General features: G+C 37.0%; 1 protein-coding gene across 1 annotated transcript; it reads left to right on the forward strand.

Moving 5' to 3' along the window:
• The first annotated feature begins 1,586 nt into the window (after window positions 1–1,586).
• LOC115928059 (sodium-dependent phosphate transporter 2-like) lies at window positions 1,587–22,918 on the forward strand. The gene is made up of 11 exons (XM_030994690.1): window positions 1,587–1,822; window positions 5,194–5,548; window positions 7,807–7,947; window positions 8,588–8,673; window positions 12,407–12,503; window positions 13,510–13,629; window positions 15,308–15,379; window positions 18,741–18,845; window positions 19,128–19,362; window positions 20,031–20,216; window positions 20,893–22,918. The coding sequence occupies exons 2-11, from the start codon at window positions 5,206–5,208 to the stop codon at window positions 21,128–21,130; spliced, it is 1,623 nt and encodes a 540-aa protein (XP_030850550.1). The 5' UTR covers window positions 1,587–1,822; window positions 5,194–5,205; the 3' UTR covers window positions 21,131–22,918.
• Window positions 22,919–23,661: the final 743 nt, after the last annotated feature.

A 23,661-nucleotide genomic window follows, 5' to 3' on the forward strand; every position in this document is an offset into this window, starting at 1 on the left:
TCCTATATACTGTCGCTTCATTCTCATCAAACTGTAATTGATTTCCGGCCAACCTTTTCTCCAGTGTTCCTAAATTGACCTTCCACCAAACAAGAATTGGCTACAACTCATTGAAGAGATCATGACGTTGTTTCTTGTCAAAATCAATGGCGGATATAGAAGGCTGCCGAATCGGCCGCTCCCATCCCCCCCCCCGAACTTTTTTGCCTAAAAAGGGGGCAGAGAGAGCAACGGGAAAAGAGAAGAAGGGAGGAAAAGGAGAGAGCGAGAGAGAGAGAGAGAGAAACAGGAAGAACATAAAACATAAATTTACAAATGACTTTTGTATACAGATTACCACTTCCGATGACTTATTTGGCTCGACATGCATATGCCTCTGATGGGTTGGCGGACGAAAGAAGAACTGCAGTAGGACTACGGAAAAAAGTTTAATATTGATGAGAGTTTGTATCGCTCTGAAGGCTCTTGAAGGCTCTTGAAGGCTCCGAATTGCTAAAACTCCTCCGGGGCTCCATCCGACAAGGACACCGCCCCTTCAACCCATCAGAAGCTCTATGGTGGGCCCCGGCCGGCCGGACCTAATTCGTAAAGGTACAAGACTCCAAAGACAACTCTCTGTCGTTAAAAATTGTCCAATTATTTATGTTTTGTTCAAGACGGTTATCTTGAAGGTTCTAAATTGCTAAAACTCGAGACCGTCTAGCTCCAGAACACCCGCGGGGCGTACCCCTTTAGAAAAATACTGGATCTGCGACAGTTTCCATGTTGTGTGCAGGGGCGGCAATTTATTTTTTCATGAGAGGCCGGGGGTGGGGGGGGGGGGGGGGTGGGGGGGAGGGGCGACCTGCGAGTGAATATCTGTATTCTGTTTGTATGCACGGTGATTCCAATATTTACTTGTATAATTATGAAGGATATTGTGCGAGGGAGCGTACGTAGCGTACGAGCGAGAAGATGTGTGCATCAACGCTGCACTCCGAGTTGGCCCTCGATCCATGCAAAGCCTGAAAGTGTGTTGAAGTCTTTATAGTCAGTATTTGCTATGCATTTTTTGTGTGCACTTTTGCAAACTAAGGGGGACATACCACCTAAAAGGATTGAGGGGGACGTGCCCCCCCCCCCACCCCTGGATCGGCGCGGCTGGTTGTGTCGTAGTTGATTTTTTATTTATTCGACTTCAACACAACATTTGCCGACAATATGTTTGGGCTCACAAGTGGCTCCTAACACTTAAGAAATTTAGAATATTAACCCATCCGCCTACAAACTAGGTATTTTGTGTTGTTGCTCAGTATTTAAGAGGGGAGTGTTGATTAAAATAATAAAAAATTGGTGCTCTATTCCCCCCCCCCCCCCCTTTGAGCAAACGAATAATAAAAGTGTACCTGTACGTATAATTATATAGCGGTATGTTATGTCTAGACTAGCCGTATCTACGTAGCTTTCTCGCATTCTTTGTTGTTACTCTGACGATCACATGTACATCACATGGAGTTGGGATGCAGGATGAATGAATGAAAGACTGGTGACCAACCTCCCTACAGTTGCAGCTTGTCATAGAAATCCTACGTTGGACCATGGACCCTAGCCTGGGCGCCTGAGTGAAACTTTGGGAAGATCCAATCTGCCTTGCTCCACCACATGCATACCGAGACAAGGCAATCGACCAATCAACAACCCCGCGCCTTCCCCACTAGTCTCCCGCGGTTTTAGCCGGCGAAGAAGGACGGGAATTAGGATAAACAAATCCGGAAATCTGTGTCCCTGGATAACCTTTTTTTTAAACATTACAGCAGGTTCATATACTCAACGTTGGCAAGAGGTAAATAAACGATATAATTTTTTGTTAATATTATTTAAGTATCTTTTAATCTAAGCAAACTAATTTGAGAGAAACTATAAATTAACAGTTGAACATGCTTGCAAATTATGCAAGTTGCAGTTTCACTGTCTGCATGTGGTGAAGACGTGGTGTTCGTGTGCGGAGTAGTTACATTTTCATTACGCGCGATCATCAATTTGTCAATAACTACGATGGAATGTAATAAAATTCTATCATGGCATGTTTGAAAATTCGAAGTGTGTAAAAGTAACTGGCTTTCAATGATGATAGAGGCCTAGTCTAGATCGACATACATGTACTGTAGATCTATATGTTGTGAACTTGTGACCAAAAGGCAAATGAAACGAACAAGTTCAGTGAAACTCAGCATCCCGAGATTGAGAATTGACTGAGATGCTGATGCTGATGATGTGTTGGATTCGTAGTTGAGAGTGAGACTTTTTGAATCTTGTGAAAGTCGAGTCTTGAAGACTTGAGTGACTTGAGAATTAGAAACATGAGATTAAGAAGATGAATTTCGGCCCAACTGAACTTTAGATCTAGTCTAGTCTAGTCTAGACTCTAGGCCTAGACCTAGACCCTAGTCAAATTTGAAGAAAATTTATTTTTCCGACTTGGTTATTGCTGATGTTGTATTTTCGTGACTTGTTTGTACTTTTTATTATTTTATTTTTTTATATAGAATTCAATAGACCTCATAAGTCAAGTGTTTGTTTTGAAAATGAACAGTCAGAGAAAAAGTTAACTTTAAAGTTTTAAACAAAAGAAGTAATAGACTAGGCCTACCGGTAAACACTTTTTTAACATTTAGGTCTAGAATCTAGACTCTAAAAAAGGCAATGGGCCTAGATCTACACAGTTTTGGGAAATTTTGACAATTGGGTGGATAGATCTAGTGATTCTTTACAATTTTGATAAATTTGGATGCCCCTGTAGATGAATTATAAGCACTAGAAAAATTAGCCCCTGAAACACTTCTGCTTTCGAGAAATATTGAATATGAAAATTTACCGGTTCTCCTGGTAAATTTTGATAAATTTCAATTAGCGCCTACTGCCGTACAATGGTAGCTGCGACCATGAAAATCTCAGAATAAGTAGTCTAGATGTGATATATATAATTTCCAAACGGGAATTGCTAATCGGTCGATTTTGGTCAAGAAACATCATTGTATAGCTTAATTAATATCTTGACCTTGAGAGGGAGCTATACAACATAACGAGTGTATTATTTACAATTTAATAACTTTAGACTCGATTTCTACTGTGACAACGATCAGTGAATATTATAGGATCGCATATGCTTCCAATATGTTGATTTGAACCAAATTCATGACCCCAGGCCATACCAAAACTTTGTATTACCTTTAAAGGTAATATAAAGTTTTGGGAAATTATGAAAATTGGGTGGATAGTGATTCTTTACAATTTGTATATAATCGGATGCCCCTGTGGATGTATTATAAGCACCAAAAATATTAGCCCCTAAAACGCTTTCGAGAAAAATTGAATATAAAAATTTACCGGTGCTCCCGGGAAATGTTGATAAATTTCAAATAGTGCCTACGGCCGTACAATGGTAGCTGCGACCCTGACAATTTCAGAATATGTAGTTGTGATATATACAGTGTAATTACCAAACGGGAATAGCTAATCGGTCGATTTTAGTCAAGATACATGTACATTGTTTCAGGGTTTAATTAATATCTTGACCTTGAGAGGGAGCTACAATGTATACAACATAAATAGTTTCATATTCATAATTTCATAACTTTAGACTCGATTTCAACCGTGACAACAATCACTCAATATAGTAGGCTCACATATGCTTCCAATATGTTCATTTAAACCAAATTCATGACCCCATACCAAAACTTTGTATATTACCTTTAAGGAATGTTTTTCACAGCAGTCAGCAGGAAAGAAACTCAGAATGTAGAATTGGAAAGATGAAAGGTTGAGGGAGGGAGAGAGAAAGACAGAAAAGAAAGTCTGACTACGAGTTTGAGTAGATCTAGACTCTAGTCTATATGAGTATGACAATGAATCTGATTTAATATTTAGAATAATTTGATCTGATACTAATACCATTGCCAATGACATGCAGCAATGATTTGGAGAGGTTTTCAGCCATATTGTTTGCAGATCACAGTCATCTCTAAGACTCTAGTGACATTATGGTCGTGGTTGTGCTTGTGAGTTGTGTCCATTTCAAATTGTTTGCAACTAGGCCTATGCATGTATTCATTTAGACATTAGGTACTGGGTGCCTGGCCTGGCCGGGTCACAGATTATGAGAATATCATTTCTTCACCTGTACTACTAGTTTTGTCTTTGAGAGAGACATGAGTGGCATGAGCAATCCTGTTTGTGATTGGTGGAATAGATGTCATGTGACCTGTGTCTTCCTGTCTGTCTGTCTGGCCGGCCTGGTTGGTTGGGTTTGATATTGCTCTGGTTCTGGTTTGATCATTTGTGCCATTCTGCTGAAGAGAGAGAAAGACGGACAGGAGCGAGTTTTTATCATTCTCTTCTCTAGTTTAGCTTCATTGTGAGTAAGAATATAAATTGCTAAATTGTTTCAACAAGGCGGCTGCCACAATACAATACTCTTTGAATAGGAGCTCTTTTTGGATTTATACATGATCAGATTGTAAATGAGGAACTCTTGATTTAAGTGACAGTTGTTGCTCATATCAAGCTCTTTTCAATTTCAGAGCTCTCTTCAAGATTATCAGAGCTGTTTTGGGGTTTCTCACACTAGCTCTATTTTTTTAAAAGCTCTTTTTGGGGGTATTCAAATTTTCAGTCAGAACTTTCCTACAGTTTTCAAAGCTCTTTTCAAGATAAACTGTTATTCAGAGCACTTTTTAGTTTACCAGATCGTTCTTCAAGTTTTTCATTGAGCTCTTCTCAAGTATCTTCAGAGCTCTTCTAATTCTTCAATTGCTAACCCACGTCCACCTGCATTTTTGCAACAATTTTGTTGATTCAATAATTCAGGGAAAACTCATTTATTTGAGGAGATCCAGGTAAAGAAAAAGAACATCTTTTATTTTAAAATCATTAGTAAAATGAATCTTGTGAGAAATTAATGAAGGGTCTTTTTTTACAAAAATTTTAGCCAATAAGAACTACCCGGTAAGAATATTGAAATGGTACAGAAATTGAAGTATTTGAGTAGCTGTGAGCAAATTGTAAAGATAAATTTGGTTGTATACAAAGGTTTATTAGACAGGGCTTAATGCTTGCTGTGAGCTCAAGAACCAAGTATTCTTGATGTTTTACTGATGACATGTTGCTTGCCAAGTTATTAATACGATTATTTTTTGATTTATTTTCTCCCTGTAGATCCAAGCAAAGATGGAGACTAGTACCAGTTTCTTTGGGACGGGCATGACGACAGCTGATCCCTCGATGGCGACGGGAGACGTTCTATGGATGTTGATCAGTGGGTTCATCATGTCTTTCATGTTGGCTTGTGGTCTAGGAGCTAATGATGTAGCTAACTCCTTTGCTACGTCTGTAGGTGCTAAGGTGCTGACCCTACCATGGGCTTGTGTGTTAGCTTCTATCTTTGAGACGGCTGGGGCGGTGTTGCTTGGTGCCAAGGTGTCGGATACGATCAGGAAAGGTATCTTTGATGTCGGTCTCTATGACGGTCAGGAAGAGGTCTTGATGCTTGGACAAGTGTGTGCCCTTGGAGGTGAGTTCTACATAAAACAAATGTTAATAGAATAAATATTCTGAACCCAGGTTCTGGCCTTTTTGTAAATATTATGTTATTATATAATACTCTCTTTTTATTTAGTGTAAAATACCAAAGCTTTGTATAAATCACAGAAACAATGAGCATTTAATGCTATTTTCTGGTCCGATTTATCCTTTTAATGTGAACAATTCACATTTTATTGTTATATTGATGTACTTTTTGTTTGGATACAAAACTTCAAACATTAATTTGAAAAATGTTTTACCTTTTATACAAAATTGTTTTTTTCTTTGATTGATGTATTAATTTTTTGTTCTGGAAACTGAGGCAGGATTGAACGAAATGAATAGAGGGAGGGGAGAGGGGTCATTGTTAACATTTTGGATTATCCAAGAAACAGTTTTAAATAAAACAACCTTTGGTTATTCTCCATATTCATTAAACCCTCTTTAGAAACCTCTTGTTAACATTGTGTCTTGAAACTCAACGTTGATAAAGAGAGAAAGATGAAATGAATGCTATGCACACTGTACACTTTCAAACTTGTTGACAAGCCTGAATGAATATGTTTGAATATATCATAAACATGTACTTATATTTTTGGGGCCCTTTAGCTCATTACATGAAAAGAAAGACAAGAAGAAAACAGAAGAAAAAAAATGTTGAATACCTTTATATTTTTTATTGTTTGCAAAATGGCTTGAGAAAACGAGATATGCCTATTTGCCATGATTCTAATCAAATTTGATCTTTTCTGTAGTGTTTGTTTTCTTTTTATAATATCATGCGGCTCATATTTATATTTGAGTTGCGTTACTTGCGTAGCCCTGAAATATCAAGGTCACCTTCAGGTTACTTTTTTGTCAAGTTGCAAGTCAGTGATATGGGTATACAGTGAAACCTGTCTATAAAGACCACCACCCAAGGGAGACAAGAAAAGTGGTCTCTTTAGGCAGGTGGTCTTTATGTGTAGGACTGGTACCTATAATAATAAATGATTGAATGAGAAACCATTTTCACAGGAAACAGAAAATATTGTCTTTGTAGACAGGTACATGTACTGTAGTCACTAAAGCTGGTTTGACCGTATTATACACTGTATGTACAGTATAAGGCTGCGACGGGTAGTCGAATGCTCGAGTACCCGCACGGTTGACAACTACTCGGGTACAATTTCTCGTACCCGAATTTTCGGCCGCAAAAAAAATAAATAAAAAAAAATTAAAAAATGTCCAGGCCCACGCTCACCCGTGCCAGGGAGAGCGGCAGCGGCTGGCATGGTACCGTCGGTAAAAATGTTTCCCAACTCGAGCACTGTCAAACTCACCTTTTAGAAACTGGGACCAAATGTCCAGATTTCTGTTTGGACTTGGGAGGAAAATGGATTATTCTGCCATCTTTGGTTTTTAAAACAGCATTGTTTACTGTTATTATTCTTATTAAATCAGCGCCTTCAACTGCAACTCAAAGTAAAATTGCATGCGTTTTTTGGGAGGGACCTGGGAAACTGCCGAGTGGTATGGTAGTGGCAAAAAAAAAAAAAAAATCATAAAATCAAAAAAATTAATTTTTTAAAAAAAAAATTATAAAAAAGCATGGCGTCCGAATATTTGAGTATTCGCTTGTGAGCCTGGGAGTGTACTCGGGTACCTCATTACACTGTTGTGCACAGCCTTAGTACAGTATATGAACAGGAGCATTAGACAGTCCATCTCTCACTGAAACAAATACAAACAGCAATGAGATAAACAACAACAACAACAAAAGGAGAACCCTGGTAAAAGGACAATAACAAATCTGAAATTTGTTTTTAACTTTGGACGTAAAAGAGCACCCACAGACCTGCCACGATTTTCAAAAAAAAAAAAAACATTTTTTTTTTTTTTTTTTTTTTTTAATTTTTTTTTAAAAATTAATATTTTGTGTGTGCGTCCTGGCAAAATGTCCATTCTGTCCTGTAAAGTATCCTACAAGCATCTCACATCGGCAATTTGGGGATGTTTATTGGTTCATCGAACACACCAGTCGTGACGAAATAATGCATATTCAACCAATGATCAATAAAAAAATTCTTCCTGTAGGTAGAAACTGTAAGAGGCATTGATCCGCGTAAAAATCCATGTTTATTTTCAAGAATACAACTTTTGTCAGTAAAATACAACTTTTGACACTAAAGAATACAGTTTTTGAACTCCAGAGGTTGGCAGGTCTGCACCCATGAATGAAAAGTAATTTTTATTTTTGGCTTGCAGGTGCTTGTATTTGGTTGCTGCTAGCTACATGGCTGAAGATGCCAGTCTCTGGAACACACAGCATTGTGGGAGCTATGCTGGGATTTCATCTTGTTGTCTTTCAGTTGGAAGGCATTGCTTGGAAACAATTTGGATTCATTGGTAAGTATTCTTTATCTCCTATCTTAGCCAAGCTACATTAAACAAAGATTGAAATAAAGAGAGAGAGAGGGAGAGGGAGAGGGGGGGGGGGGGGGGGGGGGGGGGGGAGTTGGAGGGGGAAGGGAGAGTTGGAGGGGGAGGGAGAGAGGGGGAGGGAGAGTTAGAAAGAGGGGGTGGGGTGACATAGATGAAGAGATGAAGAGGAAGATTGAGAAATGAAAATGACAAAAAAAAGAGAGAGATAGATTTCATTTTGAGTATTTACTCGAGTTGAAGCAGTAGAAAGATAAAATACCGGTAGACATATATAATAAATAACATAAATAAGTAAAATATTAACAGCAATTAGAATTAGGATGTTGGTTCAATTTCATTGAAACTCATTTAACTTCCAATTTTGAGATTTGTATTCCCTTGACATGATTTCTATTTTGTAATTTATTTTCCTTTCTAGAACTGTCTTTTAACTAAATGGAATTGGATTGTGCAAGATGTACTTTAACAAGAAATTAAATTGTAATTTAGATTCTTTTGTGAAAGGTTGTGAAAAGAACTCCTGTAGATAAAAAAAAGTATATTTTTGAGGTCCAATGGTGTTTGGCATGCATTGATTTTGTGATATGTTTGTATTTATTTATAGTTGGATCTTGGTTCTTATCACCGGTCATGTCTGGTTTCGTATCCAGTATCATCTTTGTCATCTACAGGAAGATTGTTATTGACAAGGTACGTATCATTAGTAATACGATTCGTTATTTGGAAGTATTTGTTTTCTTCTTCAAATCCTACATACAGTGTAATAACCCTAAAGTACTGAGCCTTGCTATAAATCCATCCTATTAAAAGAACCAAAACAAACATAAAAATAAAACAGTAACAAAAATGAAACACCACAAAAACAGACAAGAAATCAACAAAACAAACAAAACAAGCAAACGCACAAAAAGAGAGAGAAAAACAGGTAAGAAAAGAATAGAATACAGGAGGTGCATGAGAGACACTTGAAGAGGTTGAAAGCTTTGGCAAGCTGAGTGAAAAGGAAAATTGATGCAGGTTTGAAGAATTAGCCTCTGTATAATTAACTTGATTGGGATCTGAAACAAACAGTTGATCATTAATTCCATGAGGAATTTGTTTTTCCAAAAAGATTTCATAAGCTGCAGCTCTTAGAATCTTAGAACAGCGTAAGATTTTGTCACATTGCCGGACATGTATACCAGTACTTGAAATTGTCATGGCTATTGTTGTTTTTGCCATTTTCGTCATCACTACCTAACGTTTTGTTGAGCATTTCAAGAAAATAATAAACAGTTAATTAGCTTTTCATAATTTCTTTTTCTTTTCATAACACCCCTCTGTGAAGAAACGACAAAAAAAAAAAATCCCAAATAGGTGCAAAGCATGAATAGTTTGAGATTATCTGGTCTTGAATCTGTTGAATCATGGTTACGTTGTGTAATCTACAAGATGAGAAAGTTATTGTCGTGATTACAACATGCTGTATTGGTGTGTGTGCAGGTTGATTGTATCACATGGCTGTCACATGCAGTAAGAGAGCTGGCGAATATACCAGCTCCTTTTGCTTTCAGTCTGTTCAACCGTGTCCGCGTATGTCTTGGTGAGCTGACTTCAAATCTGCTGTAACAAAGTGACAAAAGCCTGTTAGACTGCGCATCTCTTAATCTTACAATGCACAGACAGATAATTACACAATGGCCTTGCTTAGCATGGGACAGTCACTCACTATTTCTTTTCACCTCTATGTGTTATTGACTTGTTTGTACAATGAGTTTTATATCTCACTGCAGTTTCGTTGAGATTAAACTAGGTTACTGCATCGTGTGTGAACAAAAATTTACTGAAATTAGATTGTGTGGGGAAAGGTGCGCAATCTTCAAGGCCTTGAAGCAGCACTTTTCTTGGAAGAAGAAGAAGGGGTTATTGGTCTCCACAAAATAAAATCAATGTTTTTTAAAGAAATTGTATTTCTTAGAGATCATAGTATGAGTACTTAAATTTTGTTTAATTTGTTACCTCACTGGTACCTCACTGGTAATAAGGAGACAAGTTTGAGTAGAAGATAAACATACACATATACAGATGGTCATATAAAATTTTTCTCTCTGAAGAAATATTTTGATTATGCTAAACTCGTCGCGGATGGGGGGGGGGGGGGGGTTCATCTCATGGGTCCAGATCTCCTACCCTATTTTTTGGTTGTCATTTTGTGAGATTTCCACCTTTTTCTTTGCTTCCTTTCTTTTTTTCTGTTACTTTTTTGTTTGTTTCATACTTTTTCAAAATTGAACCCCCTATCTCTGTTTAATACAATAACCTGAATAACTTTACACCTGTAAAGTGTAGTGACTTGGTATGAATTGAGCAAGTAGTGTTAGGGAGGGTTCATGTAATGGTGAAGCATATCAAATTTGGAATGCTATGACCTTTAAAACAAGATCCATCTTTGTTTACCACTGGAAAGGCCAATCATTTAGTTTACTGCTCCAACCCATGGATCATTAAAGGTACAATGTAATGTCTCTGAACCTTTATGTTTTATAAGCAGTTCAAATATGATGGGAAACAAGTCTGTATGGGGTGACAGTGTTGTTGTGGCCGGTTTTCATCAGACAGAAGTCGCAAAATAACCCGCTATTTTTAACTAGCCCGATCTCAAATTAGCCCGATCTCAAATTAGCCATCAATGTAATTGGCATCTTCATCAGCCTGCAGTTGCAATTAGCGGGCTATTTGGTCGAGAAAATATTCCAAGAAATATTGGTCTTGTTTTCAAAATAGCCCCCTAGTTTGTGATGAGCGTATTGGTCTGGTGAGGACGCAATTTCCCTAATTCCAAGCTCTGGGAAAATATCCTGGGTCTGAAAATAGCGGGTTTAATATTTTGCAACTTTGGTTTGATGAGGACAGGCCTCTAGTTACATGTTCATGATGGCTCTGGTACTGCAGATAAAAGCCTTGTTCAGAGATGCTGATGCAGCAAAACCGCTGCATTTTGTTCTGTTGTGACGTAAAGTGCAATACTCATCACAATCCTGTATTCTATAACACAGAGCCCAGTATGGACCTTTGTTGCCATTCAATTACATGTAAACAAACTGTAGCAGGTTGGGAGGTGGGGGGGGGGGGAACTGCACCATATCTAAAGGAGCCTAATTTGTAATGTTCAGCCCTGATTGCTGTACAGACAGAGTTCTTGTTATTCTCATTGTAAAGCAATTTGTCAGTGTTTCCTTACCCATCGTGGATCATATTTTTGTAAGACATTTAGTTAGATTTTTCTAACACTCTTCAGAAAAATCAACAATGCAACTACTTCTGTGACCATTTCAAATGTGTTTACCTTTAACATACATGTCGCTCATACACAATGGCAGCTTGATGTGAGACTAGGCTATCAACGATACATGTGATGTAATACCTTAGTCACAAGGTCATACAGACGCTAACCAACCAGTAAAATGTACACACTCTTTGCTAATGTCTGAATCATGATAATGCAATTTTTTTTTATTGGTTTATTATCAGTCTGTTATTACTGAGATTGGTATTACAGGCAGCATTACGCCAATGAGAACGATACATGTGTGCATTGAGAAGGGAATTCATATGATGGGTTTGTGACGTTTTGTGTAGAGGTCGGGGCTCATATTCGTGTGCCTTGCTTTACTAAGCCTGGCTGTCGAATAAGCTTGTACTATATGTACATGTATAAGCTTTGTAATTTGTTGACAACTACATGTAGCTCAGCAAAGTTCTAAGTATATGGGCCATGGTGGAAAAGTTGAAAGATAAATCCTTAGGCAAGTCTGAATAAACAACTTTTCAAAATTTATCAGGGCTCAGTACTACTTGACTGTTACTTTCTTTTTTAATAGGGGGTCTGAAAAAAGGTAGGGTTTGTGAGCTTGTGCTCCCTTCAAAAATGTCAACTAAACGAGTTGATAGTTGAACTTCTGAAGCATATTAGGGGTCTGAATTCCACATTATGGGGTCATGGGTTTAATACAGACCCATGTAATTGTTGAGCTTCTGCTTCAAACTTGATAACAGATTCAAACTATCTTGACCTTATATACCGGGCATGGTGGCTCAGTGGTTAGAGCGCCCGCCTCATGAACAGGAGGTCTTGGGTTCGAATCCCGGCCGAGTCATACCAAAGACTTATAACAATGGGACCTTCTGCCTTCTAGCTAGGTGCTCAGCATATTAGATTGGAGAAGGGTAGTAATAACATATTATGTTATGCAGGGTCCGCTGGAAGAGCAGTTTCATAACTGAAGTGGCTACCCTGGGTAAATAAAACATTATTATTATATTATTTCTCACAAAATGGAATTCAATCACTCTCAAAGTAAGCTTTAAGCCTGAATACAAAACTTTAGAACTACTTTAATATGATTTTGTGTTTAAATGATTGTTTAACTTGATTTGATTACAGGAGAATCCCCTTGAGCCTGGTCTGAGAGTTCTTCCGTTCTTCTATGCTCTTGTTCTCATCCTCAACTGTATATCAATCTTCATTGATGGACCTGAAAGTAAGTTGGTCTTGTTCTAGTCAGTGACCGTAGATCATTACAGCCTTCAAGGGATCCGGTAACTTTGTCTCAGATTCTCAAACAAATCCTTGATTTAGCTCATGCTGCAATGATAATTATAAACCTTTAGGTCAGTCAGGCACCCCACGACTTTTACGAGCCTGTTTGATTATCAAGATATTTATGATTGAAAAACCGAAATCAAATTTTGCGTTTGCCAAACAGCTTTCATAACACTACAGTCTATTGGGGAAAACGAGTATGGTAAAACAGGTCACTAAAAGATTTTTTACTTTTTTGAGGCACTTCTTGATCATTTTGAAGCACAATTTTCTTTGGGCTTAATATTCAACCATATTACAGACACTGATAACACGTACATGTAGGGCCGCGTATCTCAGATTTATCGTTGTTAAACGATTCCTTTAAAGGTCCTTTAAATGTCCCATTTGCAGGTCAAACAAAATAAAAAGGTTAAATTCCAACAGCAATTGAAAGACAATAGTTATTTAGAACTTACCTCAAAACGAAAGCATTTGAAAATGGCTTTTAGTCGGAAAATAACGACCATTAGTTGTCAAATCTACTAAAGTGATTGCGATCACCTAAGTAATAGTCTGAATTTCAGACCATTGTACCGCATGGTCGTACGTTATGTGCTGCACAAAGATTCAGTCAGTTTAATTTTGGCCATCACAAGAAGTGGGTTATTGATGTAGACAAATGCTCATGTACCCTTTACAACTCATTTCATGTACATGTATGTTATTACCAAAGGAAAACAAATGTCAGTCAGTCACTCAATAGTGTCTGACAGCAAAGTCTAGAATATAAACGGGTTTCCTTGCATAATTTGAATACTAGGACACTGCTAATGTTAAAATTTCACAGATAGGATTACAGTTAATTGTAAAAAAGGAATTATGAACAAAGCTTGTTATGCAGTTTGTTTGGTTCCATCACAATCATGGAACATAATTATTTTGTTTTCTGTTTTTGTTTCCAGTGCTGTATCTTCATGTCATCCCAGTATGGGGGGTCATGATTCTGAGTTTTGGAGTTGGTATCATAACTGGTCTTATCGTCTTCTTCTTCTTGGTACCAAGGTGGAGGAAACAACTTCAAGGTACAGTTTGTAACAGCTTCGAGACGTATTATTTTAATCTTTTGATCCAGAATGTTCTTAATTGTACATGAATCACTGTAGTAAGATTTGAGTCTATTTCTGTTGTAGTACATTTTGCCATTCATGAATAAAAGCAATTTAATAAAAACAAAAAATGATCATTGAAGTCTGTAAATTGGCAATGCAGAGAGAGTGATTATTGTAATCCCTTTTTTCATGTACCAATTCAATTGGCAATTTGTTGATTTTTTGAAATTCTCATTTTTAAACATTTTATGTTTTTAAACAATGATAGATGTAAATTACAGATTTTTGTTGCCAATGTTGAGGAGGAAGAGCCAACCTTTAGACAGCTCTATGGGTTAGAACTTATCTAACATTCTGCAGTGTGAGTTTGGACTTAGATCTATAAATTAAAAGGTTTATTGATAAAAAGCAAACATTTTTGCCTCGAAGCTTAAATTGCAATAATTCTACAATGATCAAAGTCTGTACTATAATTGGTATTCAGACGTGACAAAAGAGCTAATGATCAAGTTATATTTTGTATCATATATGTCTCAATTTTTTTAATTTCTATGTTATTCAGGCGTGACTAAAATAATTAATGAACAAGCAATACTTTGTATCAACCCGGTATGTCTCGATAATGTTGATCATGTTTTATTTCTATGGTAAGCAGACGTGACTAAAAGAACTTTAATAAACAAATAATATTTTGTAACATATGTCTCGATATGTTTTATCCATATTCTGCTATGTGCCTTACCTATATCCTTGTTATTCTCTTCTTTTTGTATATATTGTGTACAAACAAAAGCCAGTTCAGCACAGTTCAACAGATAATTGTTGACATCACATCACGTCCCAAATAAGCCAATCAAATTGGATGACTGCTGCTCAGATGATTTTATGTATCACTATAAACTCTATAAAAAAAAAAATACACATTCTAATAGATGTAACATAAGAAATCTTTGGAACATAAAGATGCTCTTATTTTAGAGGAAGGTGACATTGTGTGACACGAAAGCAAGTACATGTAGATGTCATTGGCCTAACCCACTTACAAACATACAGGGCTCTCTTTCAGCCACCATTGAACAGTATATATTATCTACAAAAAAATTCTGAAATTTTCCATTAAAGGGATCTGGTAACTTTGTCTCAGATTCTGAAATAAAATTCTAGATTTAGCTCATGCTGCAAGTATAATTATAAACCTTTAGGTAAGTCAGGAACCCCACAACTTTTACAAGCCGATCGCCTGTCTGATTATCAAGATATTTATGATTGTAATTTCAAATTTTGAAAACCGTTCGCTGAACGGTTTTCATAACACTACAGTCTATTGGAGAAAACGAGTATGGTAAAACCAGTCACTCAAAGATTTTTACTTTTTTGAGGCACTTCTTGATCATTTTGAAGCGCAATTTTTTTAGGGCTTCAATATTACACCATATTTGAGACAATGATAACATGTAGGGCCGTGTATCTCAGATTTAACATTGTTAAACGATCCCTTTAAAGCATGCTTGTGTCTTGATGCTACTTTTGTTTTGTTTAGTAGGTAGTGATGTATTTGCCCTGTGAAAAGAGGGATTCTGTGTCGCTTGAATCTCCTGCAGTATTGTATGTTTTTCACCTAATGTATATTGATGATTATTTCTTTATGTAGTTTTATCCGAGACATCAACGTATACGCGCAGTGATGACCTACAGGAGGTCAAAATGGACACAGATGTTAAAAGTAAGTCTCACAAGGGTTTAACTTTCTTTTAAAATGAATACAAAATTAAACCAGAGGTGTGAGCAGTTTCACTCTGAAAAGTTTTAAACTACCTCTGACATAGCTCCGGAAGTCTCAACAAGAGCTTTAGAACTTATGACCCCAAAAAAGGAAGAAAAAAGAAAGAAAAACCACATCAAATTTGAAAGGGAATCTCATTTTCATGCAGCAAAATAACCAACAAACCACTAGTATTTGTTAGTATTAGCATCAGTTTGTACTGTAGCTTAGACCCCAAACCAGTCTCAAGCTTTAATCTGTTTTCATTTGTTTTATGTAAAGACTTTCAAGTGTTAATCTTGTTTGTCTCTGCATGTAGACCACTTCAAAGTAGGTGTTTACTTAACCCTAATAGGGCCGGGCTATTTGAAGTCTTAGTAGGGCCGGGGGGGGCCATTATGGCCCCCCCCCTTAAGATCTCGGCCGCGAAGCGGCCGATCGCCGCGAAAATTTGCATGCATGTCAAGTAAAGTGTAAAGAATAATATGATAATTTCAATTTTTTGAAAAATTCACTCATTTGCATATGTATGGTAATTTATGCAAATAAAGTCATAAAAATCACATTTTTACCCATAAATCATATATTATTCATATTTAAGCATTCTTTTTCACTAGATATATTCATTAGACCATTCTGAATAATAATACGACAAAAAATTTGGAAGAGCCAGCTTATTTCTTATGTTATCCCTTGTTTTGATAATTTCTTATGTATTTCATTGTTTTTTTAACTTATGTATTTCATTGTTTTTGTTGTTTTATTTCATCTTTTACTACAATTCAACTATTTTGACTCCCAAAAAAACCACCTAAACTTTAATCAAGACCCAATAACCCATGTTTGATCTGTTTTTAGGAAAAATGACTTTTCCATACGTTTTGTACACAAATCACGAAAATGAGCGATTTTCAGGCTGACATGCAAGGACAAAAGGTCACGTGACCTTGTAACCGTAGGTCCGATTTTCAAAAAAATTATTTTAAAAGTTGCGCAAGGCTTGAAAGAAAAAAGTCAGCGAGCGGCGGGGCGCCATCCACATGCGTTCCTGAGCAATCAGAAAAATTGTGGAGGGGGGGGGGGCCATAATGGCCCCCCCCCCCCCCCCCCCCCCCCCCCGGCCTTATTAGGGTTAAAGCCTATAGATCTGCACTAGTTTGGCCAGGAGGAATTAGACCTTCCTGGCAAGTGGTTATCTCTTCAAATCAGCTCTCAATTAACATAAGAAAAAGGGGACCATGGGGGTCCAATGGGTACCGCTTAGGCATTGTTGGCTATATAGAGGGGGCAAGTAGAAAAAAGTAGTGTCGTCCCCCTTTGAAATCAACATTGGAAAGATATGATTAGAGTTTGCTATCATAGAGCGAGTGAGTCATGAAATAAGGATCACATTTATTTTATAGTAAGAGGTGTTTTTTGTCACTCTTGCAATAAATGATCCAACTTCAACCTACATGTACATGTATATTTATGACAATGTCTAGGTATGAGATTATTATTACCTAAACATGCTCTACTAAACCATAGTTTTACGAGGTTAAAGACCTGTGCCGTCATCGTAACTGCTGCAAATATGACCCCTGTTGACCCCTAATTTGAAGGGGTTAGGAAGTTGTGGGTTTAATTTGCTTTTGTGCTATAATGAAAGGGTAAAAAAAATTATTCCTTTATATTTGTATTCTACATTCATTCAGTTTTCCATTCATATCAAGTTGTATTTTCATCAGACATAGGATCTTTAAGTTTATCAAGGTAGCAGATGGTAATACATGTGAAGATCCCCTCAGACAATATAAGCACTTCAAGAAGCTTCAAGAAACATAAGGCGCGTCTTCATCATCTCCAGATTGCCAATTAGCCCGCTATTTCTGATTTGGGAAATAATCCCGAAGTTACAAATTGCGTCTTCATCAGTTCGAGATTCGACCTTGAAACTCGACCTTGAGAAATTAGCTTGAGATGTTTGCTATTTCTGCTTTGGGAAATAATCCCGAAGTTACAAATTGCGTCTTCATCAGTTCGAGCTTCGACCTCGAAACTTGAAACTCGACCTTGAGAAATTAGCTCGAGATATTTTGCTCAGCGATTGCGCAAAGTGCAAGTCTTCGGTCTGGTGAAGACGCACAGGACAAATAGCGGGATATTTTGCCAAATAGTGGATATTTTGCAAACTATCCCATGATATCTTGAGATGACAATCCCAACCAAATATCCTGCTAATTGCAACCTTGGTCTGATGAAGACGCAAATTAGCTGGATAGTTTGCGATCGGGATAGTTCAAATAGCGGGATATTTGGCAATCTCGAGCTAGTGAAAACAGGCCTATAGATTGATCGTTAAGACTTCAAAGAGATTCTGCTTACAGATTGCTGCTTTAATTATTTGTTTGTAGGTAGACACTTATCAGTTCCAAAGAACAAGCCTCTTTGTGTGCTTTGTAAGCTTACTGGGATTTGTTGATATAGACTTGAATGTAAATGATAATGATTAGTCTAGTCCTGTGATAACAGACTGGTATAAACACATCGTTTTTCTATTAGTAATACTCAAACAAGTTTAAAGAAAGGTGGAGAAGAAAAGAAAAAAAGAGAGCATATTGCTGTTCACCTTATAAATGCTTTAAATGGCTACTTTCTAAACAATATTTCTGCTGATTGGGGGTTTGAATGGGTTGAAACTCTGAACATAAAATGTCCTTGCAAATTATGAAGCAGATTTTTATCTTGATTAGCTAGATTACACATGAAAGATGTGTAATTTTTGTTGAGATATATATATATATCTTAATACAAACAGATATAGTGATATGCTAAGGGTTGTTTTGTTGATATATCTTAAAACAAACGGGTGAAGTGATTATGCTATTAAGGGTTGTTGTGTGTACATCTAATTCTTTTTTCTTTCCCCACTTGTTTGTTTACCGGTAGTTTCATGTAAAATGGACTTATTTTGCTGCAATATTTTGTTATTTACTTATTTATTCATTTATATATTTTATTTATTTATATATTTTTATTATTATTATTATTATTTGTATTATTATTATTATTATTTGTATTATTATTATTATTATTTTTATATATTTTATTTATTTATATATTTTTATTATTATTATTATTTGTATTATTATTATTATTATTTTTTACTGTGTATGAGGATTTATTGTGTAATGGTATATGAGTTTGGTGACACAGGAAAGTGACAAATCTAAGTTTGTTTGGTAAACTCTCTTTGTGATCTTTTCTTTGGTGTAGTACCTCTGTCAGATGAAGGTATTGATGTTTGTTTGGTTAACTCTTCTTGTCCTTTTCTTTGTTGTAGTACCCCTGTCAGATGAAGGTATTGATGTTGAGATAGTGGATGGGAAGATGAAGGAAGAGAATGAAGCTGCTGTTCCAGTGGAGCAAGATAGTATGATTAGTTCAGGTGAGTCTTCTCATTGTGTAGAGCTAGGATGGTGTTTATTCCAGGCATGTTCATTTTCCTATTTATATCGGTTCCTGATTTTTGTTATGCCTCCGCTACAAAGTAGCCGGATCAAAGTATTGGGTCAAAGTATTTAATACATGGAGTGTTAGGTGTTGTGGGGTCAATATGACTGTTATAATATCTCTTGATGGGTACAGCTAGGCAGCAAATTGTATTTTTTCTAATTGCATGACTAGTGATCAACCTCGGTATCATTAATTCTTGTCGTGTCTGTTTTAGGTCCTTCGTCAATGACCAGCTCGCCTGATACCAAGCACTGCACTCGCTTTGGAAAGCTCAATACTGGCAAATGGAAGCGGTTGCTAAGCAAAGATTCTACTGAAGGAGAGAGTAGGCAAGAATCAGAAGCCTGGAAGAGTGTGAAAGACCATCCGGTGGTTGCTAAGCTATGCACTCCTCTACAGATCTTATCCGCCATCTTTGCTGCATTCGCACATGGTGGCAACGATGTTAGGTAACTATCAAATCATTATAGTTATGATGAAATGTCTGTCTGTCATCTAGTTTACTAAGCTGTATTTGCCTCATTTGCACATGAAATGATGTTAGGTAACAAATGATTAAAGGATTCTTTTTCAAATATCCAGATACCGTAGAAAAAAACAAACACTTGAGGGAAAATGCACACAAAACACAGATGGCATATTTGTCTTAAAATTAGCTCTTCAGATCAGTTTAACGAGCCATTGTCAAGTGATTGAAATAAACAATTTCTCTGCATTCTTCATAGAGTTTTATCTTAAGGTTTATACAATTTTTGTGTAAAAAATGTAATGAAATAGTGAAAGTTAAAAAAACAGTAGTCCATGGGGGTGTTTTACAAAGACTAAAATCAACTTCAGGTTACACTTGACTATGGCAGGCCATTCATGCCGCTGTTTGCTCTCACCATAATCTTTGGATAAAATTTTTTCCTTCAATAATGAATCATCAAAAGACATAATTTCTGTAGATCTGTGACCATGATTGGTACGTTCCTTGAAAGAAAAATACCAGGAAATGGTGAGAGCAAAAAGTAGTCTTTGTGAAACGCTCCCCATATTGAAGATGAGTGATTTGTTTTGTCCTTTGCAAGTTGTTGCTTTGAGCACGTATGATTTTATTCTCCCTTGTATCTTGCAGCAATGCCATTGGTCCCTTGGTAGCATTGTGGACTATCTATGCGAACGGTAACGTAGACCAGAAGTCTGGAACACCTATATGGATCCTGGTCTACGGGGGTGCAGGGATTACCATTGGTCTATGGTTGCTAGGACGGAGGGTCATTGAGACTGTAGGATCTAACCTTACACCTATAACACCATCAAGGTAACCGTAGCAACTGTTTTATCTGTTTCCTGTAAGCTTAACTGCAAATTGTCGGGTTTGGCAGTATTCCAACCCAAATCCATTAGAGGCATATATCAAGGATGCCAATTTTCCGGCAATTGCCGGAATTCCGGCTTTTTTATGTTTTGGGTGTCAAATTCAGGCCTTTTAAATTTCTTTCTACCCTTCTCTTCAACTTGGAAGAGCATCAGATGTGTGTGTGTGTGTGTGTGTGTAATTGGGTTTACAGATATAGACGTGTATCAATCAGACGTGATATGAACCAGAAAAAAAACAGGAATAGCTAGCGTGCAGCAAGCTGAATCTAAGCGAATTCTATGCACAGCTAGTATAAGCTGTGTTTGAATGTTCATCACCGCTAATGGGACTTAAGATTTTGTGGACACTTATTGTTAGTTATTGTGCATAAACCAACTGTGAATGTTTATTTGGATTAACCTGAACTATTGTCTGTGGGACATTTAGAAACATTGTTTTTGATTGTACGACTACATTTCGGCATTCAGAGTTCAGTACACATGCCAATTTATTTGGAGATCAAAATTTGTTTGTGTTGTAATGCATGCATAGCCTAGCGGTTATTTCTTTACTCTTCCTTCCTGAGAGTGTATGATAATCAATATATTGACTTTGTATCGTTTTGTTTTGATTGCAGTGGGTTTAGTATAGAGCTAGGAGCCGCTGCTACTGTTCTGCTAGCATCTAACATTGGTATACCTATCAGCACAACCCACTGCAAGGTAGGATCAGTCGTAGCTATCGGGAAGGTGAGATCTGCAGCGACGGTGCAATGGCGTCTGTTTATAAACATCATCATCGCATGGATAGTGACTGTTCCTGCTACAGCTGCCATTAGTGCAGCGCTCATGGCAGGCCTACTAAGAGTCTTATAATGATACGTCAATCCTAGACTATAGATCCAGGTCTAGACCGTGATCTGGATTGAACTACCACTGCTGGCCAGCTTACATCGAGAGTCTTATATTGATACATTACACATCAGTGGCTACACAATGGATCCAGGTCTACTTCTGGAGTAGTAGACCCTGTCTTGGATTTTAACTGGTCCTACGACTTCTTGACAGACTGTGTGCTGCCCTTCTGTGCTGCTTTCTCAGTGTTTTACAATGATACACCAAACATCACAGAGACACAATGGATCGAGTGATGGCCTACTGAAGAAGGTCTGGACTCTATAAGTCCAGACCTCACAGTGATAGGCTTTAGTTTATGTGGGCTTTTTCAGATCCAGGATCTAGGATCACAGGTTCAATGTGGACGATGGACTTTGTGTGCGTCTTGCTCAACTTACCTGACAGTGTTGGTAGAGGGATTGAGATTGCATCTGATGGCTGAAGATGTATTGAATTACTTGACCCTTTTCCATCCTGACACTTGTCCTTAATAACCCCTTGTATGCCACCAAGTTTCCCATTCCCAAATGAGTCTTCCCTGTTGACTTGTAATGATTGTTTCATTGTTAAATTGGCCATTAATATCTTCTATTTTTAAAGATAGGATTGTTGTGTAGTGCTTTATTCAATTGAATTTCAGATTACCTGTGAGTTCAAACACTTGCCTGCCTCCAAAAGGATACAATTTTAATTTTATTTGTTTCTATCCAAGCTGGATGTATTTTAACTAGGAAGAATTCATTCATGCAGCACCATAATTACATCTAGCTTAAGTTAAAGCTATTTGGAAGCGTCTAGGTAGTCACTAACAGATGTTAACTTAATAGAAACCTGTCTATTACTCTCCTACATGTATGTGGTCATTCAAGGTTTAAATGTGTTAATCTTGACTACTTCTTTTAATGTTTGGACGTGTCTTCTATGTTTTTTAGGTTTTATACTGGCCTGTCTGAAACTACTATGCTGCAACTAAAGTTTGACTTGCTGGTTTTTTTGCTGCCATTTTGAATGTATAGAAAACAAACCCAAGATTGTATATTTTGAAGCGTTTACAGGAAAGATTATGTGCTACGTGTATATTAAGAGGCCTGAGAATTATTTTTGTTAATGGCTCGTCCAGTTTTGAATGATTCATTCCCTAATTGATCTCCTGAAGTCTGTATGGATAAGGTATGGCTGACTGTTACAGGTGCTGTGACACCAATCAAAGCTATTGAATTGAATTAAAAAGGCTTTTTGATAAAATATTCAAAGTCAAAGCTGATACATCTTTAATTTACAAATAAAAATGCAACATTTAAGATACATGCAAAGAGCATGATGCAAAATAGGCAAATACAAAATTTAGACATTCAGTAGTGAAATTGATATGAAAGGAGTAGAATGAAAAAGGAACAGAAAATGAAAGAAAAGAAATGAAAAAAGAATAAAAGGAAGGACACATGGTTGATAGTGAAGTAAGAGTTTACAATTAATATTTTTGTAAGACCAGTTATAAAATTCTGTAAACGAGTACAAATTCAGAAATGAAACCGATTTAGACCAGTGTAACAAATTTAGACACCTTTTTAATTAACGAAATAGCCTTGTCAATAAAAGCTTTGAAATTCAGTTTTCAGTAGGACTACTGTATCGTAATGTATGGCCTGTTCAATCTCACATTTAGGAGACCAATTTTAGAATGATGTCAACTGGCAATTTTGGCTGAGAAATACACATGTACTGTAGATACATTGTAGTTATGGTATAAAAAGTTGACTAAAAAATAATTTATGTTTGTTGTAAGTTTGTAGATTTCAAAGCTCAGTTTTGACCATAGATGTAACACCTGATAACGAAATGAACCTCAAGTTTTCATGTATATAATGGCTGACTGAAAAGTGATTGTAAATAATAGATATATTTGTATTCTAGATACAATACGATGTAAGCCCTGTTTTGGACAAGTAAGATGAGATGTGGATTTATAAGTTGTGAGCTTTTGTAAAAAGCTTTGGGCAAGTATTGAATCCAATGACCGGGGTAATAGTATATCTGTAAAGCGCTTCGAGACATTTGTATTGAAGCGCTATAAAAAGCAGAATATTATATTATTTGGTAAAATCAAGACAGGAATTTGTGCTGTTAGATACTCCACTGTCTTCAAAATATGATTTAACATGCATAGAAAAGGGGAAATTAGTTGAGGGGGGGGGGGGGGGGCATACTTTTCTTTCAACCCTGCACAACCCCTTGAAGCCCCTCTGCACTACTTATACCTACTTGCGCCCTCTATATAGCAGTCAATGCCTAAGCGCTGACCATTGGTCCCCCATGCTCCTCTCTTTCTTACGTTAATTGAGAGCGGATTTTATGACATAGCCACCTGTCACAGTCAGTGACCACCCTGGGAGGTCTAATCCCTCCTGGCCAAACCAGTGCAGAGGGGCTTTAAATAAACTCCCCTGGTTGAGGATGATTTACATGGGGATTAGTTTACTAACTGGAAATAAACCAATGATACCTCACCG

This window comes from Strongylocentrotus purpuratus, unplaced genomic scaffold, assembly GCF_000002235.5.
Source record: "Strongylocentrotus purpuratus isolate Spur 01 unplaced genomic scaffold, Spur_5.0 spur5_contig_851, whole genome shotgun sequence".
Lineage (NCBI taxonomy): Eukaryota > Metazoa > Echinodermata > Echinoidea > Camarodonta > Strongylocentrotidae > Strongylocentrotus > Strongylocentrotus purpuratus.

Coding starts and splice junctions, on each gene's coding strand:
- LOC115928059 (XM_030994690.1), top strand. CDS start 5,206: ATGGAGACTAGTACCAGTTTCTTTGGGACGGGCATGACGACAGCTGAT. Junction 7,948..8,587: donor GAAACAATTTGGATTCATTG/GTAAGTATTCTT, acceptor ATTTATTTATAG/TTGGATCTTGGTTCTTATCA. Junction 8,674..12,406: donor GGAAGATTGTTATTGACAAG/GTACGTATCATT, acceptor ATTTGATTACAG/GAGAATCCCCTTGAGCCTGG.